This window comes from Pecten maximus, chromosome 5 (genome assembly GCF_902652985.1).
Source record: "Pecten maximus chromosome 5, xPecMax1.1, whole genome shotgun sequence".
Classification (NCBI taxonomy): Eukaryota; Metazoa; Mollusca; class Bivalvia; order Pectinida; family Pectinidae; genus Pecten; species Pecten maximus.
The window spans coordinates 735,398-749,068 of record NC_047019.1 but is presented as its reverse complement, the minus strand read 5'-3'; the positions used below and the strand labels follow the sequence as shown (position 1 = coordinate 749,068).

The 13,671-nt window shown below is 37.8% G+C and overlaps 1 protein-coding gene across 4 annotated transcripts in view; it reads left to right on the top strand.

The window, feature by feature from the left end:
• LOC117326784 (FGFR1 oncogene partner-like) overlaps positions 1–13,671 on the top strand; it is a 49,283-nt gene that overhangs the window by 23,628 nt on the left and 11,984 nt on the right. For all 4 annotated transcript variants that reach the window (XM_033883506.1, XM_033883507.1, XM_033883508.1 and 1 more), the window contains 2 exons: positions 9,219–9,340; positions 9,810–9,988. In XM_033883506.1, the coding sequence (XP_033739397.1) occupies positions 9,219–9,340; positions 9,810–9,988 (301 nt within the window). The remainder of the gene's footprint in view (positions 1–9,218; positions 9,341–9,809; positions 9,989–13,671) is intronic.

Here is a 13,671-nt window from a genome sequence, read left to right as displayed (position 1 = left end):
TGATAGAGTATTACAGAGATGTCCTTGTTGTTTGTAGATGTACATGATAGAGTATTACAGAGATGTCCTTGTTGTTTGTAGATGATAGAGTATTACAGAGATGTCCTTGTTGTTTGTAGATGATAGAGTATTACAGAGATGTCCTTGTTGTTTGTAGATGATAGAGTATTACAGAGATGTCCTTGTTGTTTGTAGATGTACATGATAGAGTATTACAGATATGTCCTTGTTTGTAGATGATAGAGTATTACAGAGATGTCCTTGTTGTTTGTAGATGATAGAGTATTACAGAGATGTCCTTGTTGTTTGTAGATGATAGAGTATTACAGAGATGTCCTTGTTGTTTGTAGATGTACATTATAGAGTATTACAGAGATGTCCTTGTTGTTTGTAGATGATAGAGTATTACAGAGATGTCCTTGTTGTTTATTGATGTACATGATAGAGTATTACAGAGATGTCCTTGTTGTTTGTAGATGTACATGATAGAGTATTACAGAGATGTCCTTGTTGTTTGTACATGATAGAGTATTACAGAGATGTCCTTGTTGTTTGTACATGATAGAGTATTACAGAGATGTCCTTGTTGTTTGTACATGATAGAGTATTACAGAGATGTCCTTGTTGTTTGTAGATGTACATGATAGAGTATTACAGAGATGTCCTTGTTGTTTATAGATGTACATGATAGAGTATTACAGAGATGTCCTTGTTGTTTGTAGATGATAGAGTATTACAGAGATGTCCTTGTTGTTTGTAGATGATAGAGTATTACAGAGATGTCCTTGTTGTTTGTAGATGTACATGATAGAGTATTACAGAGATGACCTTGTTGTTTGTACATAATAGAGTATTACAGAGATGTCCTTGTTGTTTGTAGATGTACATGATAGAGTATTACAGAGGTGTCCTTGTTGTTTGTACATGATAGAATATTACAGAGATGTCCTTGTTGTTTATCTAGGTTACCTGTCACTCATGCCAAAAGGTAAAATTTGGATTTTGGTATGATCATTGGCATGAAAACATACATTTAAGTTGCATTGTGAATGAAACTACTATATCTGTAAGAATTTGATTCAATGATATAATTGCATGCATTATGACTATTTTGGGAATTTTTTTTGTGAATTATATGAAATTGAAAGTGTTATCAGTGTATTTGATTGGTATGCAGAACATCCATAATTAAACATTGTTAGATAGTGTCAGGGAGCATGAACATAACACATGATAGGAATCATTTCTATTTTCATAATCGAAAAAATCAACTGAATTTTTAGCCCACCATCATCAGATGGTGGGCTATTCAAATCGCCCTGCGTCCGTGGTCCGTGGTCCGTGGTCCGTGGTCCGTGGTCCGTCCGTCCGTCCGTCCCTCCCTCCCTCCGTCCGTCCGTCCGTCCGTAAACAATTCTTGTTATCGCTAATCCTCAGAAAGTACTGAAGGGATCTTTCTCAAATTTCATATGTAGGTTCCCCTTGGTGCCTTGTTATGCATATTGCATTTTGGGACCGATCGGAAAACAACATGGCCGACAGGCAGCCATCTTGGATTTTGACCATTGAAGTTTGTTATCGCTATTTCTGAGAAAGTACTGAAGGGATCTTTCTCAAATTTTATATGTAGGTTCCCCTTGGTGCCTAGTTATGCATATTGCATTTTGAGACCAATCGGAAAACAACATGGCCGACAGGCAGCCATCTTGGATTTTGACAATTGAAGATTGTTATCGCTATTTCTCAAAAAGCACAGAAGGGATCTTTCTCAAATTTCATATGTAGGTTCCCCTTAGTGCCTAGTTATGCATATTGCATTTTGAGACCGATCTGAAAACAACATGGCCGACAGGCAGCCATCTTGGATTTTGACAATTGAAGTTTGTTATCGCTATTTCTGTGAAAGTACTAAAGGGATCTTTTTCATATTTGTTATGTAGGTTCCCCTTGGTGCTTAGTTATGCATATAGCATTTTGAGACCAATCGGAAAACAACATGGCCGACAGGCAGCCATCTTGGATTTTGACCATTAAAGTTTGTTATTGCCATTTCTGAGAAAGTACTGGAGGGATCTTTCTCAAATTTCATATGTAGGTTCCCCTTGGTGCTTAGTAATGCATATCACATTTTGGGACTGATCGGAAAACAACATGGCCGACAGGCAGCCATCTTGGATTTTGACCATAGAAGTTTGTTATCGCTATTTCTGAGAAAGTTTTGATTGGATCTTTCTCCAATTTCATATGTAGGTTCCCCTTGGTGCCTAGTTATGCATATTGCATTTTGAGACCAATCAGAAAACAACATGGCCGACAGGCAGCCATCTTGGATTTCGAAAATTGAAACTGGTTATCACTATTACTAAGAAACTAATGAAGGGATCTTCCTGAAATTTCATATGTAGGTTCCCCCAGGTGCCTAGTTATGCATATTGCATTTTGAGACCAATCGGAAAACAACATGGCCGACAAGCAGCCATCTTGGATTTTTACAATTGAAGTTTGTTATCACTATTTCTCAGAAAGCACTGAAGGAATCTTTCTCAAATTCCATATATATAGGTTCCCCTTGGTGCCTAAATCTTAAATTTTATATATAGGTTTCCCTTGTTTGAAAAGTACTAGAGGTTTCTTCTGAGTTTACACAGATTAGTAAGACTTAGAAGAAGAGAAAAGTAGAGAAAAGATCAATCTGACATGGAACCTATGAAGAACATTCAATGGTGGGCGCCAAGATCCCTCTGGGATCTCTTGTTTTTATCCATTTTTCTGTCGCCTGTGAAAAGCATACATTTGCAATGATAGGAATCGTTTCTATCTTCATAATCGAAAAAAATCAAGTGTAAATTTCTCATTCCATTTTTCTGTCGCCTGTGAAAAGCAGTGGACATATAGGGTATCACTATACATGTCAGTGTCAGCGTCGGCGGTGTCCGCACAGAGGTTTTTGGGCCATATTTCGAGTTTCCCTCGGCCGATCAAACTCAAACTTAATGCAAATCTTCCTTACCTAAAGAGCTTCCTTGGGATTGCTTTCCAGGTCCGAAGGTTAAAGGTCAAGGTCACTGTTACTAAAAATAGAAAATTTGTTCACTTGTGATAACTCTTGTAATCACCTAATTTTTTGTGCAGGCGACACATCCACTCCTGTGGAATTATTGTCTATCATACTGGTAATTGTGAGGAATTATTGTCTATCATACTGGTAATTGTGAGGAATTATTGTCTATCATACTGGTAATTGTGAGGAATTATTGTCTATCATACTGGTAATTGTGAGGAATTATTGTCTATCATACTGGTAATTGTGAGGAATTATTGTCCATCATACTGGTAATTGTGAGGAATTATTGTCCATCATACTGGTAATTGTGGGGAATTATTGTCTATCATACTGGTAATTGTGGGGAATTATTGTCTATCATACTGGTAATTGTGGGGAATTATTGTCTATCATACTGGTAATTGTGAGGAATTATTGTCTATCATACTGGTAATTGTGAGGAATTATTGTCTATCATACTGGTAATTGTGGGGAATTATTGTCTATCATACTGGTAATTGTGGGGAATTATTGTCTATCATACTGGTAATTGTGGGGAATTATTGTCTATCATGCTGGTAATTGTGGGGAATTATTGTCTATCATGCTGGTAATTGTGGGGAATTATTGTCTATCATACTGGTAATTGTGAGGAATTATTGTCTATCATGCTGGTAATTGTGGGGAATTATTGTCTATCATACTGGTAATTGTGAGGAATTATTGTCTATCATACTGGTAATTGTGGGGAATTATTGTCTATCATACTGGTAATTGTGGGGAATTATTGTCTATCATACTGGTAATTGTGTGGAATTATTGTCTATCATACTGGTAATTGTGAGGAATTATTGTCTATCATACTGGTAATTGTGTGGAATTATTGTCTATCATGCTGGTAATTGTGTGGAATTATTGTCTATCATGCTGGTAATTGTGTGGAATTATTGTCTATCATACTGGTAATTGTGGGGAATTATTGTCTATCATACTGGTAATTGTGGGGAATTATTGTCTATCTTACTGGTAATTGTGAGGAATTATTGTCTATCATACTGGTAATTGTGAGGAATTATTGTCTATCATACTGGTAATTGTGAGGAATTATTGTCTATCATACTGGTAATTGTGAGGAATTATTGTCTATCATACTGGTAATTGTGGGGAATTATTGTCTATCATACTGGTAATTGTGAGGAATTATTGTCTATCATACTGGTAATAGGTTCATGTTGAGTCTGGCTGCTGGCATGATACAGAAATTATCTAAAATTTAAATAAGATGTCTAGAAATGTCCATTGATAGCTATAAGCATGTTGATCAATAAGCAAGATGTTGAAAAAAATGTTGCATGCTGGGTTACATCATCAAATGTAATGAAATGTATAGAAATATTTTACTGATCAGTGTAATCTGAGATGTAACATACTTACTAACTTTCCACTTCAGACTTCCTGCCCTATCTACAGGGTAATTAATCTCCCTATTTAGGGGGCCGAAGGTGTCCCGACACTTTATCACTAGCCCTCCACTTCTGGGTTGCGATTTCGTAACCTACGTGGGGCAGTTGCCAGGTACTGACCGTAGGCCGATGGTTTTTCTCTGGGTACTCCGACTTTCCTCCACCGCCAAACCTGGCACGTCCTTAAATGACCCTGGATGTTAATAGGACGTTAAACATAATAAACCAATCTCCCTATTTTGGGGAGACCTCTCTTGATAGCTCTGTATGGAGCCATTCATCTTCTTTCACTTAGGCCTATAACAGGTTTCCAAGTTCAATCATGAATTGTTGAATGCTTATGTACATTGTTCATAGCTGCATATACTGCCTTTGTTTGATGTCAACTGCAAAAACGGTCTCTACTTGACAGTAGCCAGACATTGGAATCTGGGATAGAGAAAGTGAACTGAGAATCTAACATGATGGATTACTATAACAAGTTATCTCCCCTTAGATTTTGTTAAATTGCATCGCATGCGAAGTAATGTTGCTCAGTTGAAAATGTTGCCCCCACACTGTCTCCCCTGTGAGATGTCTAAGTAAGTATGATGGTAACAGCTAAAGTAGTTTTGACATTTGATTTCCAAGTTTCACATTTTTTACCCAGAGTTCCTTATTATCCCCTCGCGACGAAAGTCGGGGAGGGGATATAGCGTTTCCTTCGTACGTAAGTACGTACGTATGTTCACTTTTTGTCAGCGCTCTTGCGACTTCATTTTTGAACGGATTCTGACAAAACTTCATATATTGGTCCAGCATGGGAATACCTCTAACGAGTTCGTGTTTCAGGGTGCCAAGGTCAAGGTCAAGGTCACCGTTACTATTTATAGAAAATCTTTGTCAGCATTCTTGCAACTTCATTTCTAAACAGATCCTGACCAAACTTCATATATGGGTCCAGCATGGGAATACCTCGAACGAGTTCGTGTTTCAGGGTGCCAAGGTCAAGGTCAAGGTCAGCGTTACTATTTATAGCAAATCTTTGTCAGCGCTCTTGCGACTTCATTTTTGAACGGATCCTGACCAAACTTCATATATGGGTCCAGCATGGGAATACCTCGAACAAGTTCGTGTTTTAGGGCGCCAAGGTCAAGGCCAATGTCACCGTTACTATTTATAGAAAATCTTTGTCAGTGCTGTAATGCGACTTCATTTTTGAACGGATCCTGACCAAACTTCATATATGGGTCAAGCATGGCAATACCTCAAACAAGTTCGTGTTTCAGGGCGCCAAGGTTAAGGTCAAGGTCACCGTTACTATTTATAGAAAATCTTTGTCATCGTTGTTGCGACTTCATTTTTGAATGGATCCTGACCAAACTTCATATATTAGTCCAGCATGGCAATACTTCGATAGCCCATGCCTGATAATAAGCCCATCCATGTCTATTGCAGTTCAGTGCAAATGACAACTGATGTTATTTCAATGTCCTGCAATAACCCCACCCCCCCCATTTTGCGCCAGAGTTCATGTGTTAGCACGCGAGGGGATTTGTATCATTTGCGATGCCTTGTACTTATTCTAACCTGTCAAAGGCTAAAAGTAATCTGTGGTCATGTGACATTTGGTCATGTGATAGCATCATTAGTAAACATTGGCAAGTAGGAAAGTCATGCATACATGCCATACCTCCCGGCGTGAGACAAAATCTCCCTTATTTTCAAGTCATTTATTTCCTCCCGGGAGGAGAGCCCAAATTCCCGTATTTTGTAATTCCCTCCGGTATTTGTGCCGACGCCATTTTTGTTTACAATTCAGTAGTTTTTCTCGCGAGATTTGGCTAAATTTAGCAATCACGTGATCCATCTAGTTCACGTGATCACTCAATCAAAATGGCGCATGTTGGACACGGCTTTCACACGAAGCTCTGGCTAGTGTAATGTTTGTGCTAGAATATCTATCACCATGAAATAAAGGCAAGTCGCTTACAAGCAACTTAAACCCCCTTTGCTAACAGACTTAAATTATTGTTTGTTTTCTTTGATGATGGTAAATTATACAGAGTCTGGTCAGACGCAAAATCACACATGTTTTTCATTTAACATGTGTATCGTTGATCAGTGATAGCAAGATGAAATCCGATATTTTCTTTTAGAAAACTATCAAAATTAGCACATCTGTTGGTCGTAGTGGTCAATCATGATGTTTAAAATGACTGTACCGTCCATGACAGAGACAATATACAAAATCTAGAATGATCGTGATAAGATTTACTGCAGTCTCCTAACATGAACATCTTCAGTTCTAATGACTTCGTGTATACACTTGCACACTTGGAATATTTTTATATCTAAATGGTCCAACATAAGGGATCCCACAGGACATTTCATGGTGATTTTTACAACTGATGTGTTCCCTCAGAGTGGATCAAGCTTTCTAATTTTAAGAAAATCCAAACTGATTAATGATTAACTTGCTTGTCTTAATCTTTAGCTACATGTAATTATAATATACCCTTTTATAATGCTGTTATGTAATATGAATAAAGCTGTGAAACTTTTTGTGTTACATAAAAAAAATCAAAAATAATTTCATATCATCAGAATCTGAATGTATACTTATTGCATTTTTAGCCCACCATCATCAGATGGTGGGCTATTCAAATCGCCCTGCGTCCGTGGTCCGTGGTCCGTGGTCCGTCCGTCCGTCCTTCCGTCCCTCCGTCCGTAAACAATTCTTGTTATTGCTATTTCTCAGAAAGCACTGAAGGGATCTTTCTCAAATTTCATATGTAGGTTTCCCTTGGTGCCTAGTTATGCATATTGCGTTTTGAGACCAATCGGAAAACAACATGGCCGACAGTCAGCCATCTTGGATTTTGACAATTGAAGTTTGTTATCCCTATTTCTGAGAAAGTGCTGAAGGGATCTTTCTCAAATTTCATATGTAGGTTCCCCTTGGTGCTTAGTTATGCATATTGCGTTTTGAGACCAATCGGAAAACAACATGGCCAACAGGCAGCCATCTTGGATTTTGACAATTGAAGTTTGTTATCGCTATTTCTGAGAATGTACTGAAGGGATCTTTCTCAAATTTCATATGTAGGTTCCCCTTGGTGCCTAGTTATGCATATTGCGTTTTGAGACCAATCGGAAAACAACATGGCCGACAGGCAGCCATCTTGGATTTTGACAATTGAAGTTTGTTATCGCTATTTCTGAGAATGTACTGAATGGATCTTTCTGAAATTTCATATGTAAGTTTCCCTTGGTGCCTCGTTATGCATATTGCATTTTGAGGCCAATCTGAAAATAATATGGCCGACAGGCAGCCATCTTGGATTTCGACAATTGAAGTTTGTTATCGCTATTTCTGAGAAAGTACTGAAGGGATCTTTCTCAAATTTCATATGGAGGTTCCCCTTGGTGCCTCGTTATGCTTATTGCATTTTGAGATCAATTGGAAAACAATATGGCCGACAGACCGCCATCTTGGATTTTGACAATTGAAGTTTGTTATCTCTCTTTCTGAAAGTACTGAATGGATCTTTCTCAAATTTCATAAGTAGGTTCCCCTTGGTCCCTTGTATTGCATTTTTGGACCAGTCTGTCCTGAAAACAACCTTGCAAACAAACAGCCATTATCGTTAAATCTCAAATTTCTTATATAGCTAGGATTCCCTTGTTTGAAAAGTACTGGAGGGATGTCTCAATTTGCACAGATTAGTAAAATGAAGGGAAAAGTAGAGAAAAGATCAATCTGACATGGAACCTATGAAGATCATTCAATGGTGGGCGCCAAGATCCCTCTGGGATCTCTTGTTTACCTTATACAACTTTTTGTTGTTTGCATATACAGTATGATTAATATCTAAAATAAATATAAATATTCTTTATCACTTTCAAAATTAGTTTATTGCTTTAAAATTGAGTAAAAATGTTGATATTCATGTCGCGCACAAATCTCCCTTATTTTAGGCAAAACTCCCTTAAAATAATCATCAATCTCCCTTATTGGTCTCCCAAAAATATGGCATGTATGGTCATGTAAGTGGTTAATTACCAGTAAGCTAACTTACAAGATGGGCCTGTTCATCACTGACCTCAAGTAATCAGTCTGGTGTAATGGCCACGCCTCAAAACATGTTGGTTTTCAAAGAAAAAAAAATGTGATAGTTGCAACAATCACTTGCATTCATCTAGATCTCAGTGTGTTTAACAACATGGTTTGTTTTAGTGATGTATGTCAATATTTAGCATCACCATAAGTTTCTTGAATAAGGTTTGTGTGCAAAAAGGACAACTCTGGATTGGAATTTCCTCAAGCAATTTCTGCATTACAACAAATTTTCAACGATAAACTTTCGTGAAACAGACTATACATATAGCATGCATGTAATGTTTTATCTCTTTTTGAAACACGACTAAATATACCTGTACATAGGAATGACCTACATAGGAGGCCGCGGTGGCCGAGTGGTTAAGGTGTCCCGACACTTTTTCACTAGCCCTCCACCTCTGGGCTCGAAACCTACGTGGGGCAGTTGCCAGGTACTGACCGTAGGCCGGTGGTTTTTCTCCAGGTATTCTGGCTTTACTCCACCTCCAAAACCGGGCACGTCCTTAAATGATCCTGGCTGTTAATAGGACGTTAAACAAAAACAAACCAAACCAAAACCCTACATAGGAATGACCTACATAGATGCTAGAGTTGTAATTTTTATTTTCAGGTATCACTTTTGACGAGTTCGTGGATATGTACAAACGCCTGTTCATCTTGTGTAGAACGGTTGTGGCTGGTGATATAAGCGATATTGTTCCACAGCCACGGTCGCGATCTCCACACAGTAGGGTAAGACCTATACAAATCATGATAGCGGCAATAGTATTGTGGAAATATTTATTGAAATGTTATGATAGCAGGAATAGTATTGTGGAAATATTTATTGAAATGTTATGATAGCGGGAATAGTATTGTGGAAATATTTATTGAAATGTTATGATAGCGGGAATAGTATTGTGGAAATATTTATTGAAATGTCATGAAAATTCCAAAATTTGTCTCCTTCACAACAAATCTGTGCTTAATATCTTTATCCATTTTGCTCAGTGATTGATTAAATCTAGTGTTGATATTTACATTCTTATATGATATCAGTATACTGACTTTAATAACTAAACAATTTTTTTCGTCATGTCTCCTTTTCTGTCCCAAAACTCCTTTACCATTGATACATGTATATATAAAACTATATCGATCATTTATTACCTACCATGATAACTTAATTTTAAAAAAAAAATTCTTTTCCTTTTTTTTTTAGTCTGAAAGTAAAAGTTTTGTGGATTCCAAAAACCAAAAGAATCTGCGAAGTGATGACTTACGAAATGGGCCAAGCAAGCACTCGGTCGAGGCGGACTTGATGGGAGGTAGTGATATCGATGAGGATCCATTTTTCGATGATCCAATGCAGGGTTCTGATGGTCTAAAAATGTATGGCAGGTATGTGTTTATACAAGAATTAAAATTTGGTTTTGGAGGTTTTCTTTATTATTTTTTTTTGCTTCTGCGTAGGGAAGGATGTGTGACATAAAGTTTGTTTAACGTACTAGGCAACACGTTTGGCTTGTGCTCTACATGGATGAACTTTTTCTAACAAAGACAACTTTAGAAGAAAAAAAGTGAATATTTTTTGCAAGTTTTCCAGTATATACATAACTGTAGGATCCATTTGAAGGATAACTTATCCTGAAAATTAGTGATTTGATACTTTTTAGAAAAATTTCTACCATAATTGTGTCAAGGATTTTAGCATGCACATAAATATATATTCCACAGAAACGGAATTTTATCTGAAAAGAAGAGTGACAAATTATTTAAGTAAAAGCCTGCATCATGAGATGGTACTCTTGTTTGGGTTAAAGGAGTTTGCTGGACAGAAAGAGAGTCATTTCAATTCCATCATGTATAAGAATCCATGTACTTGTAGCAACTTGCTTGAATGAAAATATAACTGTAATAAATCAAGAAAGATCTAAATCTGACTTCTGAGTCAGCAATTTAGTAAACGTTTTTATTTATCTAGAAAAAATTATCAAATTGATATGTAGTCCAAAAAGAGGTTTCCATTGCCTTACTTCATATGTAACTGCCACTCTTATCTATAGTTTTATTTGAGGTAACATTTCAGTAGCATATTGATGAATATGTTTTTCGTTTTCTTTAATTTTAGTTTTTATTCTTTTCTTATCTCTTATTTTTGAATAAATGTTTCCATATATAGTAACATTTTCTGAATAATTTCATTGATTTATGTTTTTTCAGCCAAAGAATTGTTGTTTGTTAGTTTGCATGACACATATTGTTTAGTTCACCTGATTAATATTCACTCTACAATGATTTCTGTCTTGTTCTCGTTCTTATTGTTGATCAATTGTAATGAATCATTATCAATGATATGTAAATGTTTTATACATAAATATCATCGAAACAGAGGAAATCTGCAGATAAATTACAACTTCAGAAAAGCATGTGCTAGTTTTATCTGCTTGTAATGCTCAGCTTTTTAACTTACAACTGGAAGATTGTCTACTGATGCTTCAATTAACCTCAATGTGATTTTAATTGTATAAAGTAATGTGAAAAATGTCTTTTAAAGGTATGTTTTACATGTTCGATTGTCTCCCTTGTCTCTCTTGATTATCTCCCTTTGTTCCCCGCCACCCCCTAAATTTTACTCTTAGAGATCTACTTAGGGACTCTCGGAGATCTACTTAGGGACCCTCGGAGATCTACCTAAGGACTCGGAGATCTACCTAGGGACTCTCTGAGATCTACCTAGGGACTGTCGGAGATCTACCTAGGGACTGTTGGAGATCTACCTAGGGACTGTCGGAGATCTACCTAGGGACTGTCGGAGATCTACCTAGGGACTCTCGGAGATCTACTTAGGGACTCTCGGAGATCTACCTAGGGACTGTCGGAGATCTACCTAGGGACTCTCGGAGATCTACTTAGGGACTCGGAGATCTTCTTAGGGACTCTCGGTGATCGACTCTCGGAGATCTACCTAGGGACTCTCGGAGATCTACTTAGGGACTCTCGGAGATCTACCTAGGGACTGTCGGAGATCTACCTAGGGACTGTCGGAGATCTACCTAGGGACTCTTGGAGATCTACCTAGGGACTCTTGGAGATCTACCTAGGGACTCTCGGAGATCTACCTTGGGACTCTCGGAGATCTGCTTAGGGACTCTCGGAGATCTACCTAGGGACTGTCGGAGATCTACCTAGGGACTCTTGGAGATCTACCTAGGGACTCTCGCAGATCTACTTAGGGACTCGGAGATCTTCTTAGGGACTCTCAGAGATCGACTCTCAGAGATCTACCTAGGGACTCTCGGAGATCTACATAGGGACTCTTTGAGGTCGACTCTCGGAGATCTACTTAGGGACTCTCGGATATCTACTTAGGGTCTCTCGGAGATCTACTTAGGGACTCTCGGATATCTACTTAGGGTCTCTCGGAGATCTACTTAGGGACTCTCGGATATCTACTTAGGGTTTCTCGGAGATCTACTTAGGGACTCTCGGAGATCTACCTAGGGAGTCTCCGAGATCTACTTAGGGACTCTCTGACATCTACCTAGGGTGTCTCCGAGATCTACTTAGGGTATCTGTAGTTGAAATAACTTCTCTTTCCATAGGTATTATTTTTCTACCAGTTCCAGTAGTCTTTTCTAATTTTTTTTCTAGTGTCATTAAATTTAAAATCAGACCTTCTAGATCATTCCCGATCTGACTGATTTTTTGGTTTTATTAAATTACATTATAATTCACCAAGACCAAATTTACACAAAATCTTATACATATTTTTTTAAGAAGCATTTTTATTCAAGGATCAGCACCTCCTTAATCCAGTAACGCATATACCCATATATAAAATGATAAAATTTGCATGTTGCATGTTTACAGAATTCCTATTATAATCATTATAATTCTATCTATGACACACCCCTGGTTGATATCTCCAAATGTGCCGGAGATATAACACCATATATACAGACCCTGGTACAGAAATCCAATTCAATATTTCACCTCGAGTAGCCTCCTTGCTTACATTAGTAGATCTAGTACATCTATACTGTGGAATGTCAGCACCCTGTATAAGTAACTCGATTGTTTAGAGGAACAGGGACGTATCTCCAACATGGCGTGCTTATAAGTAAAGGGCCGTATCTCAAATTTATCAATTTTTTGATTTGATAAATTACAATTCCGACTGAGCATTTCTTATAGAATATGTACTTTATATCAATGGAAATTGTCTGATTCTTTTAACCCTTTGCCACATGTAAGCGCCTCTGGATGCCTTTACCCCTTGCCACATGTAAGCGCTTCCTGACGCCTTTGCATTATCTCCATGTAAGCGCTTCTCGACGCCTCTACATTATCTCAATGTAAGCGCCTCTCGACGCCATGCCGGTTCGGTAAACTTAGACATGGAAAATCCCGTGATTGAGAGCGACACCGATCTGGAAATCCCTGATACTATTTTAAGAAGATATTATTGCATCGACCAATCAGATTTGTACACGTCATTCATACAAAAGTTTTTGAATAAATTAACCTAGAAAGTGTGAGTCATGAGTGTAGAAAAGTGTGACAACAACGAGGCGTGATGGCGTCTGGCTACGATTTTGCGCGTCATTTTTGATGACGATGATGATAATTTAGAGTTCGATGGCTTTGGACCTGAAGACATTGAGTCAGATATTGATCTTAACGATGTTCTAAATGAACTGTCAATAGATAACGAGTCCGAGAATGAGGACGAACAGCGACTAGTTGTACTGCCGCCATTACGGCATTAGGTAATGTTGACCGAGATTTTTCGCCGATCACAGTAAATGATTTTGTTAGGGAAACGGGGCCAGTACTTCCAGAAAATTTTGATGTTGATACTGCAAGTCCCATTGATTATTTCTACCTTTTCTTCAATGAGAATCAGTTTTCCGCCATAGCTCGACACACTAATAACTACGCTCGCTGGCATTTGAAAAACGAAGGTAGATTTGACCCAAAATGGTCGGATACACATTCCTTCGTCGCGACATCGGATATAAAATATTCTAGGCTTCAGCCTGAAGTGTTGAAATATTCTTGTGAAAACTTTGAAAACTCAG